Genomic DNA, 18,467 nt, shown 5'->3' with positions numbered 1-18,467 from the left:
AGTGTCCACCTTTATTTGCAGTATTAGAGCCCGTGATCACAAATCTATTTATCTATAAGGCATATGGATTTCTATTAAAAATAAGAATGAAGCATGTAGCCTATTAGCTATAGTGTTAGGCTTATTTTAGAATAAAATGTAAGCAGCCTGTTTAATAAGATTCTTAAATTTATTCTTACAGAAGAATGATATTTTCAGCTTGAAGCTAATCAGGGATCAATTTTAATCATTCATAAAAAATATTGGTACTTCACAGACTGACATTCTCAAGAATTATGGCACATCTCAATTACAGGTTAACATTCTTAATAGTACTCCCCAGTTGGGTTTCATTTTTTTTTTTTTTTAATTTTTTTTTTTCAACGTTTATTTATTTTTGGGACAGAGAGAGACAGAGCATGAACGGGGGAGGGGCAGAGAGAGAGGGAGACACAGAATCGGAAACAGGCTCCAGGCTCTGAGCCATCAGCCCAGAGCCTGATGCGGGGCTCGAACTCCCGGACTGCGAGATCGTGACCTGGCTGAAGTCGGACGCTTAACCGACTGCGCCACCCAGGCGCCCCGGGTTTCATTTTATAAATACATTTTTATTGAGCTGGTTTAACTCAAATACTACCTGTTGATAAAACGTATTTAAAAAACACTTTTTAATGTTTATTCATTTTTGAGAGAGAGAGAGAGAGAGAGTGCGAGCAGGGGAGAGGCAGAGAGAGAGGGAGACACAGAATCTGAAGCAGGCTCCAGGCTCTGAGCTGTCAGCACAGAGCCCATCACGGGGCTGGAACCCACAAACTGTGGGATCGTGACCTGAGCTGAAGTCAGACGCTTAACCAATTGAGCCACCCACGTACCCCAGCATTGATAAAATATTTTAAGATAGTTTTAGGGTTCATATGCTTAGCTTCAGAATTCTAAAATTGAACCACACTCAAAGAGCAGATACTTGATAATTCAGACACATCCTGATACTTTATCTTCCAAAGGCAGGTATGGAAAATTAAAATATCTTTTAAACTCATCAACAATGTATGGATCCTGTCTGAAATTGTGATTTTCCATTCCATGAAATGTCTCTGCAGTTTTTAGAATTCTGTGGTTCTCGTGAGCTCCAAGCAGTCCAGCAGTAGCAAAGGAATGAGGTTCCATCTGCTCAGTCTACAAATCAAGTTTGGCTCTGACTTTATCTTTCCCATGTAGTTTCAGTTGTCTGATCAGTTGACTTATTAATTCATTAAGAAATCTTAGTGAGCCACAGGGGTCTAACAAGTTGTGCTTTTGTGTCCGTAATTCCAAAACATCTTTGACTTGACAGTGCAACTCAGTAAGTCTCATTAGTCAGTTGGCATGACCTACCCTGCTGAATGCTTGATAATAAACAAAATAACAACAAAACATGAAAGTAGTTTTATTAAAAACATTATAATTGATGGTTGAGTATAAGTAGGAATTGCAGAAAATTCTAGGTCTTAATATGCTTAACATCGGGTCATGTGGTGACCCTGACTTAGGATGGTCACAGCAGGAACTCTTCTGAAGAATAACATAATGGGAAGAGAGCACACCAGCCTTTACTATTGACCAGAATAAGTTCTCAGAACTCAACTACATGTTATCACAGGTACCCTACTAGTAGTGAGTGAACTTAAGTGTTTTCACATGTATAGTAAAGCTCTCAGTTTTCTCACTGAAAATGTTTTAATGAATGGTCATTAGCAAAGAACGTTATTTGTTGCAAGTCCCAAATAGACCAGCCAAGTTAATTTGGCTGCATTTGGCCCACAGACAGCATAATGGATAACTGTACTCAAGGAGACCACTACCCAAAAATGACACTGGCTTTTGTCCCTTGGAGTCCTTTTGACTCTAAAGTAAATGAGTTTAGAAATTTTCCCTGGCTTCATAGGGACTTATAAGACACCATTGGTTCTCTTATTGATGATAGATTTCAGAGGCCAGGACTTTCCTGAGGCTCTTTAGTCAGTTGAGTGTACAGCTCAGCTCAAGACATCTTATATGATCTCCCCCCCCCAGCTACCAGGGACCAGACCCGGGTATAGTGGCAAGACTAGGGAACTGTACTGCTGCATTTTGAGCTTATAACTGCCTTCAGTTTCAGAGAATACCTGAGACAGGCATAGGAAGGGACACTAGAATATCAACATCCAATCTTGTATGTAGAGTATGGTCTCAGGAACCATCATGACATTTAAACAGTATATTGTATGAAATACAATGAGGAGAAATGGATTGTCCCCTAATGAATTGCAAATGTTTAAAACCCAAGAGACTTCAACTGAGAAGGTACTTATAAGGTCTCAGAATCTGCAATTTGATTTTGGCATATGAAAGAAGTGCTGTTAATTGGGGTGGATGAAAGAGATGTTTGCCTTGTTTTTGTGTTGCTTTGTTTTAAGGAACATTGATTCATTAGGAAGAGGACTTTTTTTTTCTTTTTCCTTTTTTTTTTTTTTTTTTTTGGTGATCCTGGAAACTAGAAACTCTTTTAGCTTATCGATCTGTAGAGAATGTGAATGAGCAGCTGAGCTCCACACCAGTGTTGGATTCTGGGAATTCTATTGATTAGTGGAGTTCCTGTACAGCATCACAATTAGCGTTTCGCTAGCAGGGGAAGTATTTGAGTTGGTAATTGATTCTGTGCTAATGACAAAAATCCAGGAATTCCAACTCTGATGTAAAGCTTGAAGTTTGAAAGTCATCATGAGGGCATTATATATATTCATATATCCAAATCTAACTTATTTTAATGCCAGTAAAATCAATTTGTAAAATGAAAAAATAGACATAGAATATTTCTTTTAAAAATTTAATGTTTATTTTTATTTTTAAGAGAAAGACAAGAGTGTGAGTTGGGGAGGGGCAGAGAGAGAGGGAGCCACAGAATCCAAAGCAGACTCCAGGCTCTGAGCTGTCAGCACAGACCCCGATGCCTGGCTCGAACCCATGAACTATGAGATCGACATAGAATATTTCTAAAAGCTAATAATCTGTTTTATTTAAAATTCTCTAATTCTAAAGTGTGCTTATAATTTACTTTTTGTGAAGCAACAAGTAATTTTTATTCCAAAAGTTGAGCTAAACTACCTTGTAAGTTTCTTTCTGTGGTCCTGTTTGTTCAGTCCATCTTTCCCTTCCACTTCTGTTTCCTCATGCAGTAATCATACCTTCATTATACCCCACTTAAAAATATACATGAAATACTTACATTGTGGCAAGCGACATTCTTGTCATCCACCGTGCCAGCATGCCCTCCTATACCAGTATGCTCATGTGCCTTTCCTATTTCCATGTCCAGTCTGCCAGTCTAATCCTATGCTCCCTCCCATGTATGCCTATTTGATGGTATTATTTCTGCCTGAGCTTCTCATTTCTTCTTAGAAATGTGTATTCTCTCCTTTTTTCTCTTTTAGCCCAAACTCCTCAGAATTCACAGAGCAGAATCAAGCCTGAAGAGACCTCAGTTGTGTGCATGTCACGTTAGCACTAATCCTTCTTGTCACATGTTAGCACTAATAATTAGTAAATATTCAAAATTATTTATTTATAACAATTTTTTTTAAGTTTTAAATTTATTTTGAGACATAGTGAGGAGGGGAGGGGCAGAGAGAGAGGGAGAGAGAATATCCCAGGCAGGCTTTGCACTATCAGCACAGAGCCTGATACAAGGCTCAAACTCATTAACCATGAGATTATGACCTGAGCTGAAACCAAGAGTTGGATGCTTAACTGACTGAGCCACCCAGGTGCGCCAGAAATATTTATTTTTTTATAGAAAGTTCTCAGGTATGTCTTTTTTCTGCCATCAGTTCTTGCCTGCATAACTGCAATATGGTCTCTCAAATTCACCCCGAGCCGCCACATAGGACGCACTCTGCCTGTCTGTCCCATCATAGAGTGGCCTTTTTAAAATGCAAATACAATCATGCCAGTAACTTAATATCTGGTATTTTAATATTTTGGGACATGTGAATACCAAATGTCTAATTTGGCCCAAAGGCCTATGTACCCCTCTGGTTTCATCATATGTGTCCCTCCCTCAGATGCTCTGTACCATACTGGGCGTTTTCACTTTCTCAAACTTACCTATTCTCTATACCCCAGGCCTCTTCCCAGGGCCTGTTCTGTCTGTCCCGAATGTACTTTACTGCTTCTCTGAGTCTGCTCTCTCCCCAGTTCTACCTTTTGTGTGGCTAACTCCTAGTCATGCCTAGAGGCATTCCTGCCTGGAAGCCTGAGGCTGCAAAGTAGGTTAGTTCTCAAGTAGGTACTCCCACCAGCCCCTAAGGCTTTCCTTCACAGCACTGGGCACATATTTGACTACTTCATTAATTATCTACAGTGATTTCTTCAATGTCTGACCCCTTCAAGAAACTATTAACTCTATCAGAGTACAAACCTTGTTTTCCTGTTTATGATATCCCCCAGAGCCTAGCACAGAGTCTGGCATATAGAGGGCTCTCAATATATATATGACTCAGATATATAAATCTCATATACAGGGGTGCCTGGGTGGCTCAGTCGGTTGTGCGACCGACTTCGGTTCAGGTCATGATCTCAGGGTTTGTGAGTTCGAGCCCCGTGTCGGGCTCTGTGCTGACAGCTCAGAGCCTGGAGCCTGCTTCCGATTCTGTGTCTCCCTCTCTCTCTGCCCCTCCCCCACTCATGCTCTGTCTCTCTCTGTCTCAGAAATAAATAAACATTAACAAAAATTAAAAAAAATAAATCTCATATACAGTTGACCCTTGAACAACGTGGGGTTTAGGGGCATGAATGCCTTGCACAGTTGAAAATCCATGTATAGCTTCTTTTTGTGGGGGGTATTTTTTTTATTGTGGTAAAATCACATAACACAAATTTTACTATCTTGTCCATTTTTAAAAATGTTTCTTTATTTTGAGAGCATGAGCAGGGGAGGGACAGAGAGAGAGGAAGAGAGAGAATCCTAATAAGGCCCTTCAGTGTGAGTGTGGAACCCCATGCAGGGCTCGAACCCACTGAATCATGACCTGCACCGAAATCAAGAGTCAGATGCTTAACCCATTGAGCCACCTAGGTGCCTCCCATCTTGTCCATTTTTAAGTGTTCAGTGCAGTAGTGTTAAGTGTATTCACATTGTTGTGAAATATGTCTCCAGAACTTTTTCATTTTGTAAATCATAAATTCTATTCCTATTAAACAAGTATTCCTTTACCCCTCCCCACATCTTTCAGTAACCACCATTTTACTTTCTATTTCTATGAATTTGACTACTTCAGATACCTCAGATAAATGAAATTATATAGTATTTTTGTGTGTGTGACTGGCTTATTTTACTTAACATAATGTCTTAAAGGTTCACCCATATGGTAGCATTTAACAGATTGTTCCTTTTTTTTTTTTTAATTTTTTTTTCAACGTTTTTTATTTATTTTTGGGACAGAGAGAGACAGAGCATGAACGGGGGAGGGGCAGAGAGAGAGGGAGACACAGAATCGGAAACAGGCTCCAGGCTCCGAGCCATCAGCCCAGAGCCTGACGCGGGGCTCGAACTCACGGACCGCGAGATCGTGACCTGGCTGAAGTCGGACGCTTAACCGACTGCGCCACCCAGGCGCCCCCAGATTGTTCCTTTTTAAGGCTGAGTAATATATTCCATTGTATGTATATAACACTGTAGTGGTTAATTTTTATTTTTATTTTTTTAAGGTTTATTTATTTTTGAGGAAGAAGAGACAGAGTGCTAGTGGGGGACGGGCAGAAAGAGAGGGAGACATAGAATCTGAACCAGGATTCTGAGCTCTCAGCACAGAGCCTGATGCAGGACCTGAACCCACAAACCACGAGATCATGACCTGAGTCAAAGTTGGACACTTAACCGACTGAGCCACCCAGTTGCCCCTGTGATGGTTAATTTGTATGTGTCAACTTGATTGGGTCATGGGATGCCTAGATATTTGGCAAAACATTCCTCTGGATGTGTCTGTAAGGATGTTTCTGAAATATTTTCACACCATGTTCACAGCACTATTCATAGTAGTCGAGAGGTAGAAGCAACCCAAATGTCCATAGACAGATGAATGAATAAATAAAATGTGGCTATATTAACCAGGATTCTTCAGAGAAACAGAGCCGGTAGGATGCTGATCAGTCTATCATCTATCCATTTATCTAGAGATAGGGAAGAAGTTGGTTTCTTTTAAGGAAGTGGCTCATGCGATTATGGAAGCCAAGATGTCCCAAGATCTATAATTGGCAAGCCAGAGACCCAGGAGAGCCAACGTGTAGTTCCAGTCCAAATCTAAAGGTCTGAGGATCAGGAAAGCTGATGGTATAAATTTCATTTGAAAAGTTGGCAGGTTCAAGACCTAAGAAGAGCCGATATTTCAGTCTGAATCTGAAGGCTGGAAAAGGCCAATGTCTCAGCTCAGGAGTCAGGCTGGAGGAGTTCTCAGACTTTTTATTCTACTTAGGTCTTCAATTAATTAGATGAAACCCACCCACTTTAAGAATGGCAGTCTGCTTTATTCAGTCTTTCTCAATTCAAGTGTGGTTCTCATCCGTGTGTAACTTTCGACTCTCCCCCAAAATTTAACTACTAATAGCCTGCTGTTGATCAGAAGCCTTACTGATAATTTGGCAATTAACACATATTTTGTATGTTATATGTATTATATACTGTATTCTTGCAATAAACTAAGCCAGAGAAAAGAAAAGGTTACTAAGAAAATCATAAGGAAAAAAAATACATTTACTACTGTATTATACTTTATCCAAAAAAATCCACATACATGTGGCCTGGCATAGTTCAAACCCATGCTGTTCAAGGATCAACTGTAATGTAATTTGGAGCATGGCATAATGTGCCTTTATTTTCAAATGCGTATATAAGATAATATACAATATTATATAGTGGGGGTTCTTCCAGGTCCTGTCTTAAGGGAATAAATAATAACCACACATAACTACATATTAATATAATAGGTGATACTTTAAGTATTATAGAATATTTTTTCTTAGGCAGTTTAGCTTAGCAGTTTAGTTCTCTGTACTTATTTTTAATTTTTTTAATGTTTATTTACTTTTAAGAGAGAGAGAGACAGAACGTGAGCAGGGGAGGGGCAGAGAGAGGGGAAGACACAGAATCTGCTTCAGAGCCTGACGCAGGGCTTGAACTCATAAACTGCAGGACCATGACCTGAGCTGAAGTCAGATGTTTAACTGAGCCATCCAGGCGCCACTAGCTGTTCTCTTTAGTCTGGCTCACAGTAATAGTCTCCTTGGAAAATAATTTCCTTTTATTCAAAGCCAAAGTTCAGTACCCATTAAATTATCAGAAATTCCAACTTCCTGAACTCCTAAGTATAGTTTATTGTAATACCACATTTCTTGTATTTATTTTTTTTTGTTTTCAAGCATATAAAAGTATAATGAACTTGCCTATACCCATAATGCAGCTTTAACAGTTATCAACACATGGCCAATCTGGTTTCATCTCTGGCCCTTCCAGTTCTCCCACCCCTGCTGAACTGGTGAACTATTTGAAAGCAAATCTAAGATATCATTTTCTTTCATCCATAAATACTTTAATAAATACCTCTAAAAGATAAGGACTCTTTTAAAAAAATAACCGCAGGGGCGCCTGGGTGGCGCAGTCGGTTAAGTGTCCGACTTCAGCCAGGTCACGATCTCGCGGTCTGTGAGTTCGAGCCCCGCGTCAGGCTCTGGGCTGATGGCTCAGAGCCTGGAGCCTGTTTCTGATTCTGTGTCTCCCTCTCTCTCTGCCCCTCCCCCCGTTCATGCTCTGTCTCTCTCTCTCTGTCCCAAAAATAAATAAACGTTGAAAAAAAAATTAAAAAAAATAAATAAATAAAAATAAAAAAATAACCGCAATAACAATACACACCTGAAAATTAATAACAGTTCTTTAATTTTGTCAAATATCCAGTGTTCAAGTTTCTGTGTTTATGATTTTTTATTTTTTTTTAAAGTTTTTATTTAAGTAGGCTCTACCCCCAATATGGGGCTTGAACTCATGACCTTGAGATCAAGAGTTGCATGCCTCTCTGACTGAACCAGCCAGCCACCCATCTTATGATTTTTTTAAACTGTTTATATAAATCAAGATTCAATTATCCCTTTCCTTTTTTTTTTTTTTTGTCTTACTCTTTATTTATATGTATTTTTTAAAGGGGCCATTTGTCTCACCGAGTTTTTCACATTCTGGCTTTTGCTGATTTCATCCCCACAGCAATTTTTTTAAGTTTATTTAGTTATTTTGAGAGAGAGACAGAGAAAGTGTGAGCTGGGGAACAGCAGAGAGAGAGGGAGAGAGAGAAAATCCCAAGCAGGCCCCTCACTGTCTGTGCAGAGCCCCGACGTGGGATTCAATCCATGAGATGATGACCAGAGCTGAAATCAAGAGTTGGACACTCAACTGACTGAGCCACCCAGGTGCCCCATTCCCACAGCATTCTTTAAAATATTTCTCTTTTCCTTAAATTTCTTGTAAACTGGTGGTTAGCTCAAGAACATGGATAAAAGTTAGGCTTTTTTTTTTTTTAAACAAGAATAAAAGTGGTTCATCTTTTTTCCATTGCTAATTTGAGATGCTACTTTTACTAAATTCCATATTAATGCCATCATTTGAAGTTCTAAAGAAATAAAATCATTCTAGTTTAGTTCTTAAGGTAAAATATTGAATCCCAATTTTTCAAATGATGATTTTGCTTCATTTTAACACTTTTTTCCTCTCAGATTTGGCAAGAAGAAAAATATACATTTGCTGTTTGTTTTTATAACCCCTGAAAACTTTAAAGGTATGTGCCTATTGTATATATTATGTTTTTTCTATAAATAGAAGTCATAAGGTCAATATTTAATGCAGAAATTCTTAGGTTGTGTTTCAGAGCATGGAGCTGATGTTACTTTAATTGAACCACTGACAATTGAAAAAATGAGTATTGTGGTAAAATACTGGAAAACATATTTCTCAAATACCGGTGAGTGAAAACCAAATTTCCAAAGGTTTGAAAAATTCTAATTAAATGCTCCAAAAACTATATATATACATTTTTAAGTTGGTATTCCACTTAGGCTTTTTATTTATTTGCTGAGGATTAACTGTGTGCTGTGTACTGTAAAGAACATGTAATCCTTATTAATCATAGTCTGAAAGAAAAAGTGTAAATAAAATAAAAGGAAACATGTTCCCTGCCTGCGAAGAAAAAATTTACGTGTTCCAAAGTTTAAAGTGTGTTGCACAAGGGCAAACAGTGTTGCAGCAGGCACAGGGTTTTTCTTTTTAGTGCCCTAGCTGTTACCATCATTTCTTGCTCTTTAAAATGGAATTAATCATGCTGTGTCATTGTATGAGTGTCTAAAAGCCAGGGCCACTAACCTTGAATCTTATCATACTTTCTGCTTGCAAAACCCTTGCTTATAAATTAGTTTACTTCTGTAAGTTGCTGGGGTGGTTGTCCTTTCCGTTTTAGATTTTTAGACCTAGGTAATTACTGTCAGTGCTTCAATTAGACCTCACATTTCAAAACTCTTCACCTACATTGTCTGATGTGTATCACCAGCATCTAAACACTTAAGCTAAATTAGCTTTAATTTGGCTCATGAAAGGACAAACTCCAACTTCTGAAATTAAATTCTACTGAAATCATTGTAGTCAATGACTATTTGTGGTTTTTCTAGGCCTGGGATATTAGCTAGGAATCTTTTAAAATTAAGATTTTTTTTTTCTTAAAATGGGCCTGAAAACCACTTTCAGGATTATCCTGTATAAACTCATACTCCAGATGACGTAGGACTCAGTACACTCCTCTTTTTTTCATGTCCTTTTTTAACATTGAGGGCAGATTGGTGAGTCTGTTCTATAACATTCCAATGGCTTTCAGCCCCTGAGTTTCAGAGTTCTTCCTGGAAATGGCTAACTGGTGACCCAAATCCTCTTTGCAAACTCTTATTTGGTTCTCAGTGGAAATAGAGCAGCTGCTCGTCACCAGCTGTCTAGCACCTTCCTATTGGTCATAACCACGTCTGCTTCTGGTCATCTCATGTTTGCTCTGAAAATGAGCAGCTGCAAAAAAAAAAAAAAAAAAAAAAAAAGGAAAGAAAGAAAGAAAAAACCATCAGATGTCATATTTTGACAATACAGCTGCCTACTGCAGACTCATACTTATTTTCTGTTAAGTATGACAGTTACCTATAAAAACTTAATAAATAAATCTCAGTTGAATGTGTTTTAAGCACACCTACCACTAAGTTACTAGAATTTGGTTCTAGAATTTGGTTGATGTCTGGAGTGAATAGAATGTAGTATTTTCATTTTGCTTTCTAACCTGGGTGGTTTCCTGCTTTATATATAGACTGAAATCTATAAAATGCATTCTATTTAAAAAATCCTGCTTTGTAAACTCTGTTGAGTAAAAAGTGGCAACTGCTTTCTGTTCAGGGCTTGTATGTGTGATTAACATCGTCCCCACCAGTGATGTTAGAATTAAAATAGTCCCCCTTTAAAACTTTCAGTTAAGAATGAATATTCTGTGAAGCCTGAAGAACCTGGATTGCGCATGCAGAACTCCTGCAGTGAACACTTGGGATATTTTTCTACTGACCTATTTGCTTGGTTAGTTTTGTTTTCACTTTTTCATAATATACATTTTTACTGGGTAATTTCTGGAGAACTCTGTTTGTCAACACAGAGCCTGATGCAGGGCTGAAACTCACAAGCTGTGAGATCATGACCTGAGCCAAAGTCAGACGCTTAACTGACCGAGCCACCCAGGCACCCCTAGGAAGTACTTCTTAACAATCCTATTTGATCACAGGGGACCAGGGTGAATTGCAAGGTAGTAAGTTCCCCAACACTGGATGTGGTAGAGTCTGAGTTACCATTAATCAGAGTTAAATAATAGCAGCAATATTCAAACTTTTTAGAAACAGTAGAATCTTCTTCAGAAAAAAATTTTACATATAACCCCAGTGTTTAAATAGACAAGAACAGCCTCAGATGTTATCCACCTACCACTAAGCTTCTCCCTGATGTCTTTTTTGAACTTATGAATCTGTCCCCTCAGTTAGTGAGAAAACAACCCTCAAAAAAGGTCTCTCTATCTCTGTCCCCATCCACCCAACCCCCCACCCCCATAGATATTAGAGCTGGTATTCAAACCTGCATTGGATAGGCAGTTGAACTGGGGGTCAGACCTTTCTTTATCTGCTTATAAAAATTCAATTTTTGTGAATTTATTTCATTCACTTTAAGCTGATTTCCAAAGGGATTTTAATTTTAAATAGAGCATAGAGCTACAATAAACATAGCTGCTGAGGACATGAATGATGATGGTGAGAATTTTGAGTCAGTCACTTCCGGAATTTGTAGAATGTGACCATCAACTGTTTGTAGAAATGTGACCATCTACTATTTTGAACAAGGAAAAGACTTGGCAACCAATAAGTGTGGTTAAACCAAAGATGTGCTCACTTAAGTGGTGCAAAAATATCAACAAGTTTCTTGATATTTTAACATTTTAACCAGAAAGAAATTTATTGTATTAAACTTTATCTGGGATATGAGATTGGGAAGGGTTTTAGAAGGCTTTGTAATTTTCTCGTATTATTTGTAATTTCTTTTTGAACCCTCCTTGTCTTGAATCTTTGTTTTGCTTCAGAATTCTACCACTACAAATAAAAGTAAATTTTCAAATTAAGTTCTGTCTCTTGGGATAAAGGAGATAATATTAGTTTATTTGTTTCTTAGGGAATTATTTAAAAAAAAATTAATCAATGGGGCGCCTGGGTGGCGCAGTCGGTTAAGCGTCCGACTTCAGCCAGGTCACGATCTCGCGGTCCGTGAGTTCGAGCCCCGCGTCGGGCTCTGGGCTGATGGCTCAGAGCCTGGAGCCTGTTTCCGATTCTGTGTCTCCCTCTCTCTCTGCCCCTCCCCCGTTCATGCTCTGTCTCTCTCTGTCCCAAAAATAAATAAACGTTGAAAAAAAAAATTAAAAAAAAAAAAATTAATCAAAATGCATGGAGAAGTTTTAGAAAAATGGTAGAGCCAGAAAATATCCATAAATGGAGGATATCTGACCTTTGCTGATCAGGTTGGAATAGTGTAATGTGACCCTCTAATCCTTTGTGGTTTTTTCCTATTATACACCTTTCGATACAGTCATATAATTTGGAGAGTCATAATCAATGAAGTCAGAATATTTTAATACTGGTATCTGTTACTCTGTATCTGTATATTTTAGAGTTTAATCAATCATGGATTTGTGATGATCTTGATCATAAATTCTTTAGAGTCTTTGAAATAAATATTCTTCACCAAGTATGTAAGGTAAAGTGCTTTGGTATTTACCGCACCTTTACATGAAGCAAGGAACTTAGAAGCACCTTTGATTAGTGTATTGGTGCTGATTGTTTAATATTGTCTGACAATTTTCCTCTGAAATCTGTGACATGATTTTCTCTTGTTTCTAGCTCTGAATCACTAAGAAGTGAGACTGGGCTTGAATTAAAGGCTCCATTGCCAGAGTTTGAGAAAAGCAAAAAGGTTTCTCTTCTTCATTCAAGCAAAGAAAAGCTGAGAAGGTGAATTATGATACAACCCTTTTTTAACATTCATTATTCCTTTCTAGGAAGAAATTACTTTCATGAATTTCATAATGTTTTGTATTACTATTAAAAGTCTCTGTGAGACTAGTTAATCTGGCAACCAAATATGTGCCACTAACTCATTCATTCATTCATTCATTCATTCAAAAAATATCTGTGAGTATCTGATATGTGCCAAAGGGTGACTGGAGAATTTAGATAAAAAAAAATCCTTGCCTTCGAAATCTTAGTCTAGTGCTCAGACAGACCTCTCAATAGGATGTTACATAGAAAATTATGTTCTAAGTGTCATGATAGAGAAGAGCACATAGTAATCACACTGGGAAAGTTACCTAAGACAGAATAAGGGGGCAGGGCAGGAAGGCTTTCTTGAGAAAATGATCGCTAAATTGAGCTTTAAACAAAACGTGACTATTAATTTGTTTTAAAAGGGGAGGATGTTTCATGTAGCAGAAAGAGCAGGTATAGAGACTGGCAGAATATGAAAATTCAGTGAATTTATGAAACTCCAAGTGTATCCATGTACTTGGCTATAATGGCATAAGTGGGAAGAGGCCAGAGATGAGAAGTAGTAGCCAAGGATTGTGCTCGTCATGTTAAGAAATTTGAATTTGAATCTGAAACTGTTGGGGAGGCACCAAAGGGTTTTAGCCAAAGAGTGATATGATAAGATTTGCACCTAGAGTGAACACTCTAGCAGGATGTTAGAGAGTGAGTTGAATCCGGAAGCCTATGGAATCTGTAGAAAGAAGTGATGAAATCCTGAACTATGGTTTTAGAAATGGGATAAAGAGGAATAAACCATTTCCAGACATACTAAGTAGGTACATTCAGTATAAGCATGGATGCAGGAGGAGTCAAGTGTAACTTTCAAATAGATGTTGCATTTACCAACTGACTGGGAAGTCCAGGAGAATGGCAGTCTGGCAGTGGGAGGTGACTTTTGCTCTTGTTGGGTGTGAACACTCCAGGGGAGTTTCCATGAAGCTGTCCAGTCAGAATTTACCCTTAGGTTCTAGAGAAAGATCTAGGCTACAAATATGGACTTAGAACTCTCAGGACACAGCATCTACTTGAAGCAGTGGTTGTAGGGATGGATATGATGAGTTTGCAAACCATGTAAAGAAGAGATAAGTGGAAAAGAGAACCTTGGGAAAAATCTATTTAGGTACAGGCAGCAGAGAAGAAATAAGGGAGAAAGGAAGGAGTTACTAGGAAGATAAGCCAAGAGGGAATGGAATTGAGGCGACCAGAGAAGAGTTTCCTAAAGGAATGAGTGTTCAATGACATGACACAGAGAGCAAGTAAGAGAAGAACTAATAATTAACTGTATTTGTCAGAGCCTAAACATCATTGGTCTTGGCAAAAATAATTTCATTGGCATGATTAGGGAAGAAGCACCACTGTGGAAAGATAGAGAATGAAAGGCAGGAGCGTAAGTGGAAGGAAAGAAAATGAGGGTGTGTGATAAGTAAAAGGGGATCTTGGGTAAACTGAAAAATGTTGATAAGACATGAATATGTTTTTATATTCCAAAAGAAAATACCTGGAAGAGAGACAGAGGTCGTGAAGATACTTGTGTTCTGATGATCTATAGTGTAAAAAAATGACATATCTATGATATAAAAAATGAAGCCAAAATTTATTGGCTTGATACATGGTTTTATGGATCAGCAATTTGAGCAGAGCTCAGTGGGCAATTCTGTCTACATGACATCAACTGGGGTCACTTGGTAGTATTCAGCTAGTGGATGGTCTAGTCAGGATGGTCTAAGACCTTATGTCTGGAGCCTTTGGAGGGATGGCTAGAAGTTTAAGCTCAGCTGGGGCTATCAACTGAAGCTTTTCCTGCATGGTAGTCAGGCTTCTTACATGGCAGCCCAGGGATCCTAGAGAGTGTTCCAAGAGACAGGGAGAGGAAGCTGCCACTCTCTTGAGGTGGGGGACCAGAAACTGGCCCAGTGCTACTTCTCCTGTATGTCTATTGGTCATAGCGGTCACAAAACCTATCCCAATCTAAAGGAAGGGTACATAGAACCTCACCTCTCAGTGGGAGGAAGGTCAAATAATAGTAAAATCCCCTATAGCTAGAGAGGGGGTTGGTGATGGACTTAGCATCCCTAAGTAGGTAGAAGCTTACGGAATCTATAACCAGGTGGAAGAACACCTCTTCTAAAAATGGAAAGAAGAAGCTAAAGCTAAGTGTGGATAAAGATGAATCTTTTCATGAGGAAAATTGAGTAATTTTTGCCAAATGGCCTGTGTTATCTGCTGAAGATTAATGGGAATGTGGTAGGGTTTGGTCTTGATGACATGGGCTAGTTGATGGCCTAGTTTAGTCCAAAAGACCATCACTCACGTTTGCCACTTTGGCTGAGTGAAGACTTAGGGGGGACCTGTTGGCTAGTGATGTCCCATAGATTTCAGTGATCTGCACTGAGTGAGAAAAACACAGTGCAGGAGTATTTTTAAAACTATATATTATATATTTTATATTCTAAGATTGTGTTTTCCATACTTTATTTGGTGTTAGAATTTGTGATATTTCTAAATGGCTGCAATGAAAGGATATTGGGAGATGCTACCTCTCTTTCATTGTTTTTCATGCCCAGATCTGATGTGAGAGTGGAGGGGCACAGAGAGAGAGAGAGAGAGAATGAATCCCAAGCAGGCTCTGCACTGTCAGCGCAGAGCCTGGTGCGGGGCTCATACTCACAAACCATAAGCTCATGACCCGAGCCAAAATCAAGAGTTAGATGCTTAAGCAACTGAGCCACCCAGGTGCATCTGGACACATTTTTAGTTAATACATAAGACTTGAAAGAAGTCTTTCACTTCAAAGTGCTCATAAGCGGTCACTTTGAGTTGTGTCTCAGTCAAAGGATGAAACTTTACTCAATCTGTTTGCTCCACTATCATTTAAGGATACAGGTCTCATGTTTTCCTGCCCTCTCCTAATCTCAAGTTCCTAAATTTGATGTTAGAGCCAGAAAGATTTGAGAAGCAATGAACAAGGCTAGATCCATAATGTTTGCTAATATACTATATAGTCTCAGGAATATTAGAGCATTTAGGATAAACAGTTACACTTAATTGATAACAAGATTAAATCAGTGTCTGTAAGAGGTAAGTTGCATGTGTTTAAGTGTTTGGTTTGATGAATTTATTTAATTTTATTTTTATTATTTTTTGTTTTGGAGAGAGAGGTATCCCATGATCCTGGGATCATGACCTGAGCCAAAATCAAGAGTTGAACGCTTAACTGACTAAGCCACCAGGCACCCCTGGTTTGAATTTTAAAAAGATGGTTTGTTACCCACAGTTCCCAAGAGGAGGAGGTATATCACACCATTCAGGAATACATAGGGAAGGGCCAGCATTGGTCATGAGGCAGACAAATGCATACACCCATCTAAACCACAACATTGCCATTATCAGAATGTTCCCTTGTGTATTAAGCGTGTCTTTTTTTTTTTTTTTTTTAATGTTCACTTGGTTTGAGAGAGAGAGAAAGAGAGCAGGGGAGGGGTGGAAAGAGAGAGAGAGAAAGAATCTGCAGCAGACATTTTGCTGTCAGCACAGAGCCTGATACAGGACTCAAACCCACAAACCGCGAGATCATCACATGAGCCAAAATGAAGAGTTGGATGCTTAACCAACTGAGCCACCCAGGCACCCCCAAGTATGTCTTTTTATTCTGACGTTTTGACATCAGGTACCTTATTGACCATGTAGAGACTGCTCATCCCAGCACTAGCCAGTTTCTAGAGATAGTAAATGATTTGCTGGTGAGCATGCCCTGCATATGTACAAACTGACCAATCCAGAGACCATCCACACCCATTCTCTCTATCAGGCTCTTATGCTCCAGGCCAATATTTCCCTGCTCTTATCACCTCATGGTGATGTGCTACCAACCTGGGACAGCCCCTACATCCCACAGCCTGCTGAAGTTATCCAAACTAGCCAATCCTAGGCCTGCTTACCCACCTAGCCTGTTTCTTCTCTCAGAAACCACAATAAACTCTCTTACCCTTGTTTTCTTTCCTCTGACTCCTCCTGCCTCCTAACTGACCCTGGTGCCTCCCCATGTGGCCTTGCATAGTGTGAAGTGGCCCCCTCCTCTTGGGAACTGTGAGTAACAAACTCTTTTTAATGGTGGTCATCTCCTGATCTGTTGGCCTCAGCATACCTGAACAATAATAAAACCTGCATTTTAAATTATCTCATGTTCTTTCCTGGTCTATCCTTTCGCATCTCCTAGCAACAGCTACTATTCTATCACTATAGATTTGTTTTGCTTGTTCTAGAACTATATATTAATGGAACCATCAATATGTACACTTATGTCTGGCTTCTTTCACCTAGAAAATGTTTTAAGATTCATTACAGTTGTGTGCTTTAGTGGTTTGTTCCTATTTATTGTTGAGGAATATTCCATTGTGTAAACATACCACATTTTGGTTATTCATTCTCTGGGTTTTATCTATTAAGAATAAAGCTACTGTTGGTGGTGGGGGTTGGGGGGGGTGCCTGGCTGGCTCAGTTAATAGACTGATAGACTAATAGAGCATGTGACTCTTGGCATAGAGCTTACTTAAAAAAAAAAAAAAGGAGAAGAAGAAGACTATGCACATTATTTTATATATGTTTTACGAACCTACATTTACATTTTTCTCAGAAATAGAGTGGCATATCACAGGATTGGTGTATGTTTCTTTTTAGGAGACTTCCAAGCAGAAATCCAAAATAGTAGCACCATTTTGCACTCCCACCCGCAATATATGAGAACACTAGTTGCTCCATATCCTCATCGTTTGGTATTGTTAGTCTTTTCCATTTTAGTCATTCTTGTGGTTGTGGAGTATGATCTAATTGTGATTCTAAATTTGCATTTTCCTGATGATTAATGAGGTTGAGCAGCTTTTCACATGTGTTTGGCCATTTGTATATCTTCTTTTATGAACAGTCTGTTCAAATCTTTTGCCCATTAAAAAAATGTGCTTACTTGTGTTTTTATTATTGAGTTATAGGAGCTCTTTAATATTCTGGATTCAAATCCTTTGCCAAATTTATGTCTACAAATATTTTCTTCTAACCTGTGGCTCACTATTCTTTTTTGAGAACAGTTACATCTTTTGATCAGCAGAAGTTTTCAAAAATTTTGAAGTACAATTTATCAGTATTTAAAAATATGCTGTCTCTATCCTGTATTAGCAGCCATTGCCTACCACCAAGTTCAATTACATGCCCCTATGTTGTCTACAGGATGTTTTATTTTATAGTTTTAGCTTTTATGATTATTTATCTTAATTTATATGTATGAGATGAAGTGATTGTTGAAATTTTTTTCAGATGGAGATTTTTAAGATTTTGTTGAAAAGACTTCCCATTCTTTAGTGAATTGTTTTGGTACTTTCATAAAAACCAACTACCATATCAGTGTATTTCTAGATTCCCTGTTTCACTGACCTACTTTTCTTTCTTCTTCACTCCAGTAATACACTGTAGTGATTATTTAGCTTTTCTAGTCTCAAAAATCAGATAAAGTCTTCCAACTTTGTTTCTCATTTTCAAGTTGCTTTGGATATTAAAGGTACTTTGAATTTTCATGTAAATTTTAAAATAAGCTTGTCAATTTCTTTCTTTTAAGGAAATCCTGTTAGGATGTTTTTTTTTTAAGTTTATTTATTTATTTTGAGAGAGAAAGAGTGCGTGCATGGTGAAGGGGCAGAGAGAGAGAGTGAGCGAGAGAGAATGCCAATGCAGGGGCTCAGTCTCACAAGCTGTGAAATCATGACCTGAGCCAAAAGAGTCTGATGCTTAACAGACTGAGCCACCCAGGT

General features: G+C 38.5%; 1 protein-coding gene across 1 annotated transcript in view; it reads left to right on the top strand.

Moving 5' to 3' along the window:
- The window catches only part of SOHLH2 (spermatogenesis and oogenesis specific basic helix-loop-helix 2), a 53,250-nt gene that overhangs the window by 16,535 nt on the left and 18,248 nt on the right, over positions 1 to 18,467 (top strand). The window contains exons 3-6 of the mRNA XM_047075939.1: positions 8,752 to 8,813; positions 8,892 to 8,996; positions 10,531 to 10,630; positions 12,487 to 12,597. Of these exons, the coding sequence (XP_046931895.1) occupies positions 8,752 to 8,813; positions 8,892 to 8,996; positions 10,531 to 10,630; positions 12,487 to 12,597 (378 nt within the window). The remainder of the gene's footprint in view (positions 1 to 8,751; positions 8,814 to 8,891; positions 8,997 to 10,530; positions 10,631 to 12,486; positions 12,598 to 18,467) is intronic.

This window comes from Lynx rufus, unplaced genomic scaffold, assembly GCF_022079265.1.
Source record: "Lynx rufus isolate CCGP_SWC_20201006 ecotype Redwood Valley unplaced genomic scaffold, mLynRuf1.p SCAF_1, whole genome shotgun sequence".
NCBI lineage: Eukaryota > Metazoa > Chordata > Mammalia > Carnivora > Felidae > Lynx > Lynx rufus.
The sequence above is the reverse complement of the archived record's forward strand: the minus strand, read 5'-3'. Positions and strand labels throughout refer to the sequence as shown.